At 44.7% G+C, this 15,341-nt stretch overlaps 2 protein-coding genes across 13 annotated transcripts in view; one reads left to right on the forward strand and one right to left on the reverse strand.

Annotated features, from left to right (window-relative positions):
- Window positions 1-5,647, reverse strand: part of LOC105480321 (zinc finger DHHC-type palmitoyltransferase 3) — a 57,651-nt gene extending 52,004 nt beyond the window's left edge. For 6 of the 11 annotated variants that reach the window (XM_024792489.2, XM_024792488.2, XM_011738989.3 and 3 more), the window contains exon 1: window positions 5,407-5,607. The gene's annotated coding sequence lies outside the window, so the exon portion shown is untranslated. Of the gene's footprint in view, window positions 1-5,406 lie in introns of all 11 variants that reach the window. The other 5 variants (XM_024792491.2, XM_024792490.2, XM_011738995.3 and 2 more) reach the window with 4 other exon arrangements.
- A 24-nt stretch (window positions 5,648-5,671) lies between these two features.
- LOC105480324 (exosome component 7) overlaps window positions 5,672-15,341 on the forward strand; it is a 34,031-nt gene continuing 24,361 nt past the window's right edge. Inside the window, exon 1 of one of the 2 annotated variants that reach the window (XM_011739000.3) lies at window positions 5,672-5,798. In XM_011739000.3, coding sequence (XP_011737302.1) covers window positions 5,742-5,798 — 57 coding nt within the window. In that variant the 5' untranslated portion in view covers window positions 5,672-5,741. Of the gene's footprint in view, window positions 5,799-6,637; window positions 7,438-15,341 lie in introns of those variants that run through there. The other variant, XM_024792492.2, reaches the window with a different exon arrangement.

The following is a 15,341-nucleotide window of genomic DNA, read 5'->3' on the forward strand; positions in this document are numbered from 1 at the left end:
GTTAATATCTTGGATTTTACATTTTTTTTTTTTTTTTTTTTTTTAACCAAAAGCTTCCCTTAACCTCTTTTCCTGATTTGCTAATATTCAAAAAGCAGCCCACTAGCAACTATCCCTCTTAGCAATTTCCTGAGCATGGTTAGTTTTTTCAATCAAGTACAGCATACAATTACGACTTCCTTTTGTTCATTTAATTCTTTTTCAGAGTGAAAAAAGCACTAGCAAAATATATTAAGTATAACAAAGTGGTAAATGAAAGAAGTCTTAAAAACTCCAAGTTAAACATGGCCATTTTTCAATATTCAAATATGTGCCTATCCAGGATCCATTCTGAGTTTTAAAACCTGGCAAGATACTCACTTGAGGGCAAAATGAGACTTAGGTAAACTGCCTTGTTCAAAGTCATAAAGCAAGTTAATAGCAAAGCCCAAATCTTTGGAATAAGATGCCGGGAAGTCTTTCCACTATAGATTGTTATCTTCCTAACCAACCTGTCTTTCTAGATTCTCTGCTACTATTTCTTGGTCTATTTCTTAAAGTCTTCACATACCGAAGACTTTACTGCAACAGGACTGTGGCCAGAACTGTATTTGTCCCATTAGGCTCACCTTGCTAAGGTAAGAAAGTGATCTCACCCAAAGGTATTCCATCTCCACTGACCTTGAATAGGAAATACACATTCATGTCTTGCCAAGAGTTCAAGCACCAAGTCAATATATACTAGGAAGGCTATGGTTTGGAGGAGACTATGAAATAATGACATTTCCCATGCATTCCAAATATATTAGGATGTATGACTGAATTAAGTGGGACATGCACCTGGAGCCTTCTCACCTTCACAGTTGATAGCCATGAATGAACTGGCCATTTGTCTCTGAAAATCTGCTTCCGAGGAGGAAAGCAAATGATTTTTTAAAATGCAAAACAGGAAGGAACTAAAGGCAGCATGGCATGAGCCTCATTTTTTCCCCTAGCAGGTCAATATGAGATATCACCCCTCCACTTCTACTTGAGACTTTGTTACTTTCCATGGCTATCAGTGCGTGTGTGTTTAAATATTTCCACATTTGGTAATCAGGATCTGTGACCCCTTTTTCTCAAATATGCCCTAATGACACATAGGAAACACGCTATCACTCTCCCAAAATGAAACACACATGAAGACTGTATAACCTTTCCTCTAATTAAGAGTAAGCTTTACCCATGTATTACTAGCAATTTTTCTATCACTGTAATCCCGAGTTATAATGTCTAGAAGACAGATGAAGACCTGCTGGCCAGACTATGATAGTATTCTTTACAGATACTCTTCATTTCTATCATTATTTTATTACTTATTATTATTTTATTATTTTTTTGCGATGGGGTCTATGTTGCCCAGGCTGGATTCAAACTCTGGGGCTCAAGGGATCCTCCTACCTCATTCTTTTAAGACAAGGTACAGGCAGGACAAATGTAAAGTGTTTAAAGGAAACAGATCTACAGGGAAAACAATAACTCACTTTGTACATTTCGAGGGTGCTGGGCTAATGGTGAAAATGCAAAGCAAAAGGCCTAAAATGTGGCCATGTCTGCTTAGGACTGGGATTGGAAGGTTTCCTACTGGGCTTTTAAGAGCTCTCTGCAACTGAGCACAGTGGCTCACGCCTGTAATCCCAGCACTTTGGTAGGCCGAGGCAGGCAGATCTCTTGAGGCCAGGAGTTCGAGACCAGCCTGACCAACATGGCCAAACCCAGTCTCTACCAAAAATACAAAAATTAGCTATGAGTGGTGGCATACACTTGTAATCCCAGCTACTTGGGAGGCTGAGGCCCAAGAATCACTTAAACCCAGGAGGCGGAGGTTGCAGTGAGCAGAGATCGTGCCACCGCACTCCAGCCTAGACAACAGAGCAAGTTTCTGTCTCCAAAAAAGCTCTCTGCAACGTCAGCACCACAGACTCAGCACTGCCCTGAAGCTCTTTTGTAACTGGCTTTTATTGGTTTAATTAACCAAGGCTGGGTGGGACAGATTTACTCTACCTCTGTAATGTTATTGCTGCTGGCTTGTGGCTAGCAGCAGCTCTTACCTTTTGTATCTCATACCTGGCCTGCACAATTAGCACCTTATTATAGGCTGGTCTCTCTTCTAATTGCCACGTCTCAATTTGAGCATTTTATTTTATTGTCTTGTTCATGCAGTAGTTCAAGGTCCTGGGCTCCCCCACTATAATAAACTCTAAACTATTTTTAGGCAGGTGCTGTGTTTTGAGTTTCTTATCTCTTTATGCCCATAAGAACACTAGGGACTCACAGGCATGCAAACACTGACTGACTGAAGAGTTTCTAGATATCCTGAGTATGGCATACGGTTGGAATCTGGGTCTCCATGCATGCTACTCAACCCTAGTATCAGATCTATCAGACTTCTTTGCCATTGAGGGCTCTCTCCTTAGCTATCTGGAGTTAAACTCTATTCTGCTCATATATAACCTTTTGCCTTGTTTAAAATATTGGGCTGCAACAGACAGCAAAGTCCCATCAGCACCACATTCCACGTTCCTCTAGAAAAATGATTCAAGAGATATGAGTTTATGCTTGAACAGACTTCTTGCTTTTGGAATTAAGATTAACTATATAGTTCATGGGACAGTTACCAATGCCATAACAAAATTGGGACTTCCTTCACCAAATACTCTGGTGAATGTAATAAAACTTGGGGGGAGGTTGTGTAAGGTGATGGTTAGGAGTGTGGGCAGGAGAGCTAGACTGCCTGGTCTCAAGTCCTGGTTCTGCCATTTACCAATGATGTAACCTGTGACCCTGGTTAAGGCATTTAACCTCTCTGTGCCTCATTTCCCAATCTGTAAAATAGGGATAAAAATACTTGCATCATAAGGATGTTGCAAGGACCGAATAATTTTTTTTTTTTTTTTGAGACGGGGTTTTGCTCTTGTTGCCCAGGCTGGAGTGCAATGGCGTGATCTTGGCTCACTAAAACCTCTGCCTCCTGCGTTCAGGCGATTCTCCTGCCTCAGCCTCCCGAGTAGCTGGGATTACAGGCATGCACCACCATGCCTGGCTAATTTTGTATTTTTAGTAGAGATAAGGTTTCTCCATGTTGGTCAAGCTGGTCTCAAACTTCCAATCTCAGGTGATCCACCCACCTCGGCCTCCCAAAATGCTGGGATTACAGGTGTGAGCCACCGCACCTAGCCTGGTTAATCTTTATAAAGTGCTTAAAACAATGCTTGGCTTACAATAAGTACTATGTAAATTAGTGTTGAAAATTAGAGTATAAGGTTTTAGAATACACAAACCTACAGAATAGTATGCCCCAATTCATTTATTCATTCAATAAACGAATCTAATAGTGATGGAAAAACAAGACGGTTTAATACTGTGTCATCCTTGACTTCTTGATTTTTTTGGGTTATCATATGTTCTTTGAATTACTTCAATACACTAAAAAATAACTCTGAACTTATGGATTTTAAAGATGTCCAATGCACTGTTACAGCAAAGGTGATAAAAATGTTGTGGCAGCATTTAAGCAGATGATTAGTGAAGATTGTCATTGTTTTAGCAGACAATTTAAAAAGGAACATTCTACTGTTTACATCTCTCTTACCTACTTAGCCTCATATATAAGACATCATTCATAACATTATTTAGCAAATACTGCAGACCCTTGTCCAGTATGGAATTCCTGTCAATTGTGAGGGGAGGGCAGTTCAAATACATGTTCTATATGAAAATCTTTATATAAAGATGACTCCATGGTATCTGAACTCAGGCTTTTCTTCCTGTGTCTTTCTGATCTGTCCATTTGCTGTCACCTCTTAAATCCTTAGTCTCCTCAGATATCCTAGCTTCTAAAATCCCACTTCCAGCGTCTCTCCTTTCTGAGCAATCTCTAGCACATCTAGAAAATGTCATTTATAACATTAGCGATCTCATGTTATCTTATCACACACAGCTCCTCACACAGAACCCAGCTGTCCAACCACACACAAACACACTTATGTGCCACAACAGGTGGGGCACCTGTGCCTTCATTAGGGAGGAAATCCTTCCGGCTTCACCTCTTTCAGTTCCCTGGAAGGCAAAGTCCAATCCTGCAAACTGTCTTCCTTTTAGGTGCCCCTGTAGAGAATTATGTACAGACATACGAAACATCTAATGTCCAGTCTATGAAGAACGGATCATCAATTTTGGAGCTCAGCAGTTTAATGCTTAAGAATGTTAGCAAGTACTTCCTCTCTATAACCTTATCAGACGACCTCCCAATCCCACTGTGCTCACTGATGCCACCATCATAGCTCTAATCACCATGATCTGTGGTTATGTTGGCCCCGGAGCCTTCATCTGCCCAGGGAACTTCTCCCGGCATAGTGTGTTTTACTTGTCTTGTGTTCTAGAGGTAGCACAAAGCCTGTCTATAGTAGGCTCCCAATGGTTAACTGAAACTGTATTTGAAGCCATTATCTGATAATACCAACTTTTTTTGTTTTGTTTTGTTTTTTTTGGTTCATCAAGCTGATTAGGGTTACTTTCACTTTTGAGAACAGGGAGGGTCCTCAAAAATGGAACATCAGGAAAGTCATCAGACTTGCTTTAACCTGCCTTCCTTGCTTCAACTAATTTGGGTTAACTTTCTCCCATTTATCCACACGGCGCCTTTAAAACTTGCACCATACTTGTCCGCCCCGCCTTAATGAGTTCCTTTGGTGACCCCAGCTTCACCTTGCAGATATCCTCTCCAGGTATCCAATACCCATACTCCCACTCGGCCATAGCAAGGGGTTGGGGTTGGCTTTTTTTCCGGCAACTGCTCACAGCTTCCATCAAGCCGGGGTTTCCAGTTCCCGCTAGGAAGCGTCGGGGACGTCCGGGCACTGCGCACCTCGGCAGCGCCGGTTACCAAGCGCCTCCTCCCCCCTGTCTGTGGGACAACGCTCTGATAAGCACCCGAGGCAAGAGGTCCCAGCAAGGTACTGGGACAGCGTTTGGTCATAGAGAGTGAGCGAGCCAGCGAGAGATATTCCTGGGTTGAGGGGTGGGGACGCCTTAGGACTAGTGTCCCCCACTCCCGGACCCTTCCCACCGAGAGCTACCTACAGAGGGCTGCATCGCCTCTCCTCTCCTCTTCAGTCATCCTAGGGACTAGAGAAATGGAGGAGAGCAGAGCGGGGAAACAGCACCCCCGGGCCAATCACGACGTCCGCCCCTCCTTAGTCGGGGTCTCTCTCTCTCTCTCTCTCTCTCTCTCACACACACACACACACACACACACACGAGCTCCTAAGTCAACTCCAGCTCTGAGTAACTACGCCGCACGCCTCTCCCACTGGGAGTCCCCCGGCCCGTGTGGCTCGCCTCACCCCAGCTTCTTCACCCCAACTCCGGTTTCCCTTCCCAACTGACCGTGAAGCCGGAGGCAGTTCCCCAGTCCCAGACCCCGGTGGGGCTCCCGCCGCGGCCGCCGCTGCCTTCCCCTGCAGTCCCCAACCCGGGACCCGGCCTCGGGCTACGGCGATGGCTCCTTGGAACGAGGCGCCGCGGCTCTCTGGACTCGGCCAGACACCGGGCGGCGCGCAGGAGAAGCCCATCGAGCTCCCGGCAGTGGCGGCGGCCGCGGCTGCAGGAGCGGCCGCCGCACAGGTTGATGACGCGCTGACGCGGTGGGTGGGACGTGGGGGTGCGGTCCAGAGGAGGAGACGCGCGCAGATGACGTGCGGCTCGCGGGGCTGTTCGGCAGCATGGCGTCCGTGGCGCTGAGCGAGGCGGAGAAGGTGTACATCGTGCACGGCGTCCAGGTAGCGACAGCAGCGGCGTTGGGTCGGCCGCCGGGTTCAGCCTGGCCCTGCGGGTCGCGGCCTGCCCTGGGTTTGCCAGGGAGGAGGCAGCCGACCTGCGGCGACTGTCCGTCTACCTTGTGATTAAACGGCTCTGCTGCCGGCGTTTGCAGTTCAGAGCTGGCAACGCGGACGTTTTTAGGACTGTTAGCGCATTTGCAGTTTTGCGGGTCTATAAGATTCCGAACCCGGGCAGGAAGCGTTGGGCAGTCCCGGAGGCCTTTTCTTAGTGAGAGAGCATCGCCCCCGGGGCCATCGATTCGGCATTCGCGCACATAACTGGTCCGAGCCTCAGTTTTATCTTCGAGGAAATGGGAGTTTGGAGTTGGGGTTCTGGCCTGCTTTTCCTCACCTCGTGGTTAGGAGGGGCATGCTAGGTGAACGCACTTTGTAAATACAAATTGCGGTACAAATAAAGGGGGAAGAGTTTTTAAAAAGCGGCCAGGACGCCTGTAATCCCAGCATTTTGGGAGGCCGAGGCGGGCGGATCACGAGGTCAAGAGACCGTCCTGGCCAACATGGTGATACCCCGTCTCTGCTAAAAATACAAAAAAAAAAAAAAAAAAAAAAAATTAGCTGGGCGTGGTGGCGCGCTCCTGTAGTCCCAGCTACTTCGGAGGCTGAGGCAGGAGAATCGCTTGAACCCGGGAGGCGGAGGTTGCAGTGAGATCGCGCCACTGCACTCCAGCCACTGGGCGACAGAGTGAGACTCCGTCTCAAAAAATAATAATAATAAATAAATTTTAAAAAGCGGCTAGGCAGCCGATAGCGTAAGTGCTGTTTCCATTTTGCCAATGGAGAACTAAGATCCCTAGGCAGCTGTAACCTAATGTCCTCTGTGTTCTATGTTAAACCCCTGGTTTTGACCACTGGAGAACGAGGGTTGAAACATGTGGGACCTGGAAACGAGCTACCCCGTATCCTCCTCTGGCTCTGTCTCCACTTGTTAACCCACGGTGTGGTCCTCCTATCAGAGTTCTTCATCCCATCCTTGGCAGAGTTCTGGCGACAGCCCCTACCTCTTTTCCTCATGCCTTTCTTCTGTCAGTACCAACTGCAAAATCAGTGGTCCCGTGATATAGCCATCAGATTGAAGCAACCAGCTATCATTAAAGTTCCACAACGTGAGTTAAGGACATTTCCATTTATAAAAATCGTGACCTACTGTTATCTTCCGGGCCCTTTATATATGAAGAAATGCCAGTATTTAGCTTATTAAGCCTGGATAATAAAGTCAGAACTCACAGTTGCATATTTTAGTTATAATTCAGGATTAGCAATAGTGGGACATATGTGTGTATTACTTGGTAACTTGTGTTATTTGTGTGTGAGGGGTCATAAAAATGCCCAAAAGCAATTAGATCTGTCTTTCCCTGCTATGTTTTTGTATACACTTTGTTCAGGTGATTTTTATCCTCAAAGTATGATTTTTAGGCACACATTAAGGATAACCATTTTCCTCTAAATTTAAAAACCTTTGGTTTTCTTTCTTTGTTACCGCAGCTTAGCGTGATGTACTGACTCTGTCATGTGTCGTATTTTCTCTCACATTTCATCTCTGAAAGTGGCACTGAGGCATGGACATATCTGTAACTTCAAGGTTAGAGATTTCTCCCCAGCATCCTTAATTCCCATGGCAGTTCATTAGCTATCTAGCAGCAGAGTCCCACCATAGTCATAAATCCTTTATTACTTTATAATGAGTAATAAAATCATTTATATTTATAACACACCTGTTATCTGCTGGGTGCTATGGGGGAAGAAAAGACTATAAGCCTCAGTTCTGATCCTTGAGATGCCTAGGATCTAATTTGGGCAAAGTTAATTAATTTTATTTACCAACATATATCTAGCCACTGGCATGTTATGTGGGAAGCGGTAGGGATGCTAAAACATGGTTGTGAAATAAATGAAAGATAGGAGGGAGACAAACAGAGAGTAAAAGTGAATAAAATAAAGACAAAGGTAATAAGATCTATGCCAAGGAAGTGGTATAGTTAGTGGAGGTTGAAGAAGTTAAAGTATACCAGGGGCCCGGCATGGTGGCTCACGCCTCTAATCCCAGCACTTTGGAAGGCTGAGATGGGAGGATCGCTTGAGCCTAGGAGTTTGAGACCAGCTTGGGCAACACAGTGAGAGCCCATCTCTAAAGAAATATGTATATTTTTTTAATAAATAAAAAGAATCCCAGGGACTTGTAATGCTGTGGAGGCTTCCCTAAGTAGGTGGAATTGTTCCCCTAAATCCATGTCAGGGATTCCTCCTCTGTATCTTCAGGACTCAGTGTTCATTCATTCAACACAGAACTGAGCTAGACTCGGGCTAGGAAGAAACCTGTTGTTATATAGCTCTCATGCTAGAAGGAAGATGCAGAAATTGTAAATGTACTTGAGTGTTTATATATAAAATTGTACTAGTGCTATGAAGGAAAAAACAGGGACACGATCTAGACTGGGAGGTCAGAGGAGTCTTCCCTAAGGAAATAGCACGTGAACTGAGCTCTCAGCATGACTGAGAATTAAGCAGGCGTGAGTGTTCCAGAAGGAAGGGATGGTGAGTCTGTAAATCCTCAGGTGGAGGACATGTGGAGCCCAGTGGGTAGGCTGGGGGAAATGGTGGAAGATCAGCTTGCACAGGTGGCCAGAAGCACGATCCTAGAGGTCTTAGAGGCTCAGTCATTCCCTCCTCATGGACCTTGGAAGGAATAGCCTGTTGACTTGTCTGTATGGGGGACCCTTAAGGCATGGCCAGTGTCTGGCACTTGCTAGGTTCTTAGTAGCATTGATTGAGTAAGGTAAGCTTTAAAGGAGGAATTAGTTGGATGGTGTTTTTGTTTTTTAAATCAAGCCTCCCTCTCACCAGTACCATGGACATACTTGGCCACAGTTGTTGGTAAATGCTCAACTCTGTGTATCACAGAGCCATGCAGAGTAATGGGCTTCAAATCAACATCTTCATAAGGGCTTATTAATGTTGGCCAAAAATATGCCATATTTATAGAGGAGTAAAACACAATTTACACCATTCAAATAAAGGCAGGATGCAGGTGAATGAGCCTACCATGAATCTCCACTGATTCAGTTCTGAAATCTCCTACACTTTTCTTGTGTTGGTTATAGAGTGCCAGCAGTGCACCTTAAGCAGTGCCTGCCTGGACTCCTGTTGCTTGTGTAGTCCTAGTCATTTTGTGTTTTACTTTTCACCTTTGGTCCAGTAAGGTCTGTTTCAGCTTCTGATATCACTTTCCCTTCAGCCTTTGGTTCTTTTGCTATTTCAGGGAATATTTCATCTTGTTTTGGTGATAGTTAGAAGCAGTTGAAATTAACCTCATGATGTTGTGTTGAGGATTCAGTTGCTAGTAATGGTAACCAACACACTGGCTCAAGAAAAATAGTATGGATTACAAGTCTGCAAGTGTTTCTCGAGGAATCCAAGTGCACTTGGATGAGCAAGGCTCTCCCTTGCTCATCTCTGCTGCTTTTTTTTTTCCCCCCCTCTTTGCTTTGTTTTTGTCTCCCTGCAGATTAGTTTTCTATTTCTTGGGCCAATGGTAGAAAAAATGTGGTTCCTTCCCAGCTCCTCTGTAAAAGAGACCATTCCTTCTCGTTCAGTTCCAAACTCATGTTTCCAAGAGAAAGAAACTCTAGTTGTTTTTGGGGGTTGAGGGAAAGGATGGACAGAATAATTAGGCTCAAACATGGCCACTAGAGGATGTGTCATACTTGGGAGAAGTCAGTTTGTGAGAAGGGAGGATGGATCATTTTAGTTTTTGGCAGAAAATGGAACCACTTCAGATAGTTCAGGAGACTTTTATGATGGGACTCTAGAGCAGTATGGATGGGTTTCAGGGAACCAATAAGAGATGTTGAGGAGCCCCAAGACAAACAACTGCTGGGAGTGGCTACTGCCCCTAGTCTAAAGGGGCCAGGGGAGGAAACAGTATTACCACATTTCAGTGATAGCTGGAACTGTGGAGGAAGGGCTTCCCAACATAAGTCATAGTCTTGGATAGATACAGGCAATATCAGAAATGTGGCCCCTAGATTGGGGGTGAGGGGCACCCTCTGATCTGGTATCTTCCATTGGACAAACCCAACCAGAAGCCAGCAAAGGGAGTCTAGGTGATACAATTTGAGTCAACCTGGTGAACAGATCCGCACTCCCAGGGAAAAGCAGATAATCAAAAAGGTTGATTAAATCAGTATTTTGATAAATAATTTGATTGGTTTCTGTTAGGTTCTCTTTCAGCCTTTGAAGGCTATATCCCATTCTTGTTAGGTACATATTATAATTTTTATTTCATTGAATATTTACAACAGTTCTGAAGGTAAAGTATCTCTACAGACGAGGAACTGAGCTTGGGCAGGTTGAGTCACTTGTCCAAGGTGACACAGTAATTGAATGGTGGCACTGGGATTTAAATCCAGATCTGTCTGATTGCAAAGCGCATACTTGACTCTGAGGCCACCTTCCTGCTGCAGTGAAAGTCATTGTCTTCCATTTCCTCAGCAGGGATCCAGACATCAAGGCGGGAGAGAATCTTTGCTTCCTCTACCTCCTTTTCTTTCTCCTTTTCTCTGAAATTTTGTGGGGAAACAGGAAGGGAAAGAGAAAGTTTTTTTTTTTTTTTTTTTTAAGTTCTAGGGTACATGTGCACAACGTGGAGGTTTGTTACATATGTATACATGTGCCATGTTGGTGTGCTGCACACATTAACTCGTCATTTACATTAGGTATATCTTCTAATGCTATCCTTTCCCCCTCCCCACAATAGGCCCTGGTGTGTGATGCGGGAAAGAGAAAGTTCTAATTGACACCTCCCACTCCTCAATTTTTCTAGAGCTTAAATAGTATATGGCATATACTGCTGTATTGTTGTTTTGGTTGCATTTTTCCCACATTGATTATAAAGTTCCTTTAGAATCCTATATTGCATTTCTTTATATAGCTTTTGTCTCACTAGTATTGTAAATTATTTTCTCTGTCCATACTATGCAGAACTTGGAGCAGACTTCAGAATTTTTAGAATCTAGGATTTATCTTCTTTTCTGGCTTAACTGGCTAGATGTGTGTTTTCTTCATCCATGAGAAGCCATTGCTAACCTCCCTCTTAGCCCAGGAATTCTGAAGCCTTGAAGTGCATTTTACTCACCTACAAAATACAGAGTCTGAGGCTTTACCCCAACATTCTGAATCAGACTTTCTGGGGCTGGGGCCTGAGAATGGACATTATCATAAAGTGTTCGGAAATTTGGGGGCAGCCACCAGACATTGGCCCATGGGCAAGCCACTGACCAGAGATATAGGAATCTCTGCTTTCTCCTGCTGACGTCGTATGGTTTCCTGCCTCTTTTTGAATGAGGCTTTGGAGTCAGACTGAGCAGGCACCTTCACCATTTACAATAAGTGATTTTACCTGCATAACTGAGCCTGCTTCCCCTTGTGTAAATGGGGACTTAGGCACCGGGAGGTAGAATGGGGTTGTGAGGAATGTTGAGATAAGAGATGTCAAGCGCTTGGGCTGTGATCAACACGGAAAAAAATGTTAGCTCCCTTTCAAGTTTGTTTCTCCATCAGAAGTGTGACTTTGTCCTAAACCATCCACACTAGATCCCCAACCTTCATAGTGACCTCATTAAAGATTCAGCCTGTGGCTCTTGAGAATTAACCTCTTTTGATTTGAAGGAATCGGGATTTTTCAATTATCGCAAGAAAAGGGATAGGCCAGGTGCAGTGACTCACACCTGTAATCCCAGCCCTTTGGGAGGCTGAGGTGGGAGGATCACCTGAGGCCAGGAGTTGGCGGCCAGTCTGGGCAACATAGCAACACCCTATCTCAAAAAAAAAAAAAAAAAAAAAAAAAAATTAGGTGTGTGGTGGTGTGTGCCTGTAGGCCTAGCTGCTTGGGAGGCTGAGGCCAGAGGATCACTTGAGCCCAGGAGTTGGAGCTGTCACCCCAGCCTGGGTAACAGAGGGAGACCCTGTCTCTTAAAAAAAAAAAAGAGAGAGAGAAAAGAGAAGGGGGATCTGTGGCAAGAGCTGGAAAGTCCCCAGACAGCTCTGAGGTACCACCTCTCATGGGCTCCGTGGATTATCTCATGGCCTGTGTGGCTGTATGACTGTCTTTATCTCTAGTGACACCTCTGCTTTTCTTTGCCAAGATTTATCCCTTCTCTGCAGCCACTTGCTGTCCAGCTTCCCTTCTTTGTAGAATCTGCCTCTGCCTAATACCTTTACTTTGTGTGGGTGGCCTCTCTGGGCTCCTCCATATCATGACCTGTCAGCTCTTTAACTCCTTTCTTCTCTCAAGTGTTTCTCAGATCAGAGATCAGAGTCCAATGAGAGAATCAGTTTGGTCTGCTAGTATTTCATGCCAAAAAGAGCTGATGATCACTGTTTGGATTATATGCCTTTGGTTCAGGCACATACCCTGATCCTGGCTGTTGGGGATGGATGGTGACTGTTACTTGGCCTTTACAGGACTGTAGGCACAATAAAGCTTTCCCAGATTCAGCCTACTGAGTGCTATGGCCATGACCTGGACATTAAACCGGCCCTCATAGGTTCGGACCTGGCCATGGCAATTGACTAACCCTACCACAGGGCTCTTGGAACCCTGTGAAAGCCATTTTATTGTATGTTCTTGGCTGTTGAAGGGAGTTGTAGGCCAGCTGATGGCTTCCATTTCTTTTCTGTGGATCTTGCTTTCATTGTAAGCATTGTTTAGGGGTATAGCATGGAAGAGGGAGATCAGGGCCTCAGCCTGGTTTTCAACTATGAGATTGAGCAGTCAGTATTCAGTTGCTGAATCTGGGCATGACAGAATTGGAGCCGGCCCCCAGGACTCTTGATTTTTAGCTCTCTGCCCTTTCTGTTTACAGACCCATGGCACAGAAAGGTTTATGCCCAGACATTGCAGGGTACAGCCTTATGGAGCCATATCCTTTCAGAGGAATGCCTGGCTACTCAACAGGGTTGGAAAGTCAAACAAGGATCAACACCTAGTTTTGCCTGCTGTGTCGTGGGTCCGAGCCTGCAAAGCTAGACCAAATGTGGTCCCTTTCCTAAGCGGGGGGTCACCTTCTAGTAGGGGAAGGAATTTAGTCTCACTTCTCCTCTAGGAATCTGGAGTATTAGACAAGTCAAAGCAAAGTAATGAGGGGTTAACATAACCTCAGAGGACCACTTTGAGTCTAAAATCCTTCCAGGTGTGTCAGATTGGTAGCGCCAACTTGTCAGTTTTATTAAGAAGTAATAGGACTGGGCTTCCTGGGTGTGAGGGAAAGCAGGTCTGGGCTTAAATGTCCTTCCACTCTGTCACAAACAGGAGATTGAAACTTAGGTGCCTCCATTCTTATCTGTAACCTCTCTCAGGGTTGTTTTTGAGGATGCAGTGAGTTAATGCATGCCCCCAGAAGCAGGGGAAGGGAACTGCTTTGGGGAGACTCCTATGTGTTATACTGAAGGGCTCCCTTAAATGCTTTATGACGTTTCTGTTCTCTTGTAACTCTGTAAGGTCGGGGTTATCCCTACTTTCTAGTGAAGAAACAGGCTTAGAGCTATTGAGGTCAAGGTCGCAAAACTGTCATGTGACAGCAGAGATTTAAGTATAATTTGGAAGGTGACTGTTTCCACCACACCACACCCTACTGGTAGGGTTGTTGTGATCACATGGGTAACATCTATGAAAGTCACCAAGAGCTTTCCTGGCATCCAGAAACCCTTGATCTAGAGGCACATCAGTCTCCTCTGCTGAGAAGGAGGGGACACCACTCCATGCTGTTGACATCTCTTGAGTTTTGAAATGGAGCTTTTACCTCAGGGTAACTCCTATTTAAATGTTCACACATGGATTAATTCCTTTGCTCCTGACTGCTGCAGATAAATAAAAACTGTGGTAGGGCACCAGGCTCTGAGCTAGGCCAGGCAGGTTTGGACAATTTCCTAAGCCTCTTATAAAGAAAACTGGATTGAAAAAAAAGTTGCCCTGGGTACAGTGATTCATGGACTGGTTTGGTTTTTTGGTTTGTTTTCCTTCTATTCTTTTTTTCTATGGAAAAAAAATATGCATGCTTGGAAAGGAAAATGTGTAGCTTTTCATTTATCTTTTACTTATCACCTGAGCCTTTCTCCAGGAGGCAGAGAGTGAATTAAAGGCTGGAAAGGCAATGTCTGATGAGGCTCAGTTTTCTGACAGCCCACCAGCCCCATCCTGGGCCAAGTACATTTTCACTACAAAGAGGTGTGACTAATCTTTCAGAGCAAGTGATATGTTAGAAGCAGTAGTTGGACCAGATGTGGTGGCGCATGCCTGTAATCCCAGCACTTTGGGAGGCTAAGGCAGGAGGGTCACTTGAGGCCAGGAGTTTGAGACCAACTTGGGCAACATAGCAAGACCCCATCTCTACAAAAAAAAAAAAAAATTAAAAAAATTAAAAATTAGCTGGGCATGGTAACATGTGCCTGTAGTCCTAGCTACTCACGGGGCTGAGGTAGAAGGATTGCTTGAGCCTAGGAATTTGAGACTGCAGTGATCGCCACTGCACTACAGCCTAGGTGATAGAGTGAGATCCTGTCTCAAAAAAAAAAAAAAAAGAAGGGAAGAAGCAGCAGTAGTAAATCCTGTGACCTCGTGGCCAGCCAGTTCATCCTATGAAGGAGGTCTGTGCTGAGTCCTTTTATAAAGTGAAGAGACCCTTTAGAATGCTGTGGACTGTGTAGCATAGTGGTTAAGAGCTCTGACTTGAGGCTTAAATGCTACTTACTGGCTGTGTGAACTTGGGCCATTCATTTGACATCTTTTAACCTCAGTTTTCTCATTTGTAAAATGGAATGAATAACACTATCTTATAGGATTATTGAAAAGATTAAAAGCATTAACTGTGCAGTATTCCTTGCACATTATCTGGTATATAGTAAATGCACAGTAAATAGCAGCTGCTATTATTTATTGCAAATAATTGCAGCCATTTTAATTTATAGATCTGTAGAATTAGAGAATCACTTTGAGACTAATTTAATCTCCATCTTTTACAAATGAGGAAACTAATCCAGAGGGGGAAGGGGCTTGTCCTAAGTCAAGTGGCCAGTTAGTGCCAGGAGCTGGCCTGGAACCATGAGTCATGTTCCTAATGATTGTTCACACTTATGTCATATCTACACCCCACGAAGAACTTCTTGTCAATAATGTTTCTGGGCTGGGTTTTCACTTTCCTAGTGGGGGAGTGGGCACATGGGGGTGGAGAGGGGTGGAGTATGAGAGATTGAGGTAGAAAGGCTTCAGTTTCTATGGGTGACGTCGGGAAGAGACACAGTTACATAGTTATGGGTCCTCTGGTGAAGAGGGATCACCTTCTGGAGTTCTACCCCAAAGGCTCACTCTCTTAGACTTGAAATTCTGTTGCTTTTTGAATCCATCTCCAGACTCAAGATAGGGATTTCTTCTAGGGAGGAAAGGTGCTGGGAAAGGATGGGCTGCATGGGACTTTCCACCTGATTTGTGAT

This window comes from Macaca nemestrina, chromosome 2, assembly GCF_043159975.1.
Source record: "Macaca nemestrina isolate mMacNem1 chromosome 2, mMacNem.hap1, whole genome shotgun sequence".
Taxonomy (NCBI): Eukaryota; Metazoa; Chordata; class Mammalia; order Primates; family Cercopithecidae; genus Macaca; species Macaca nemestrina.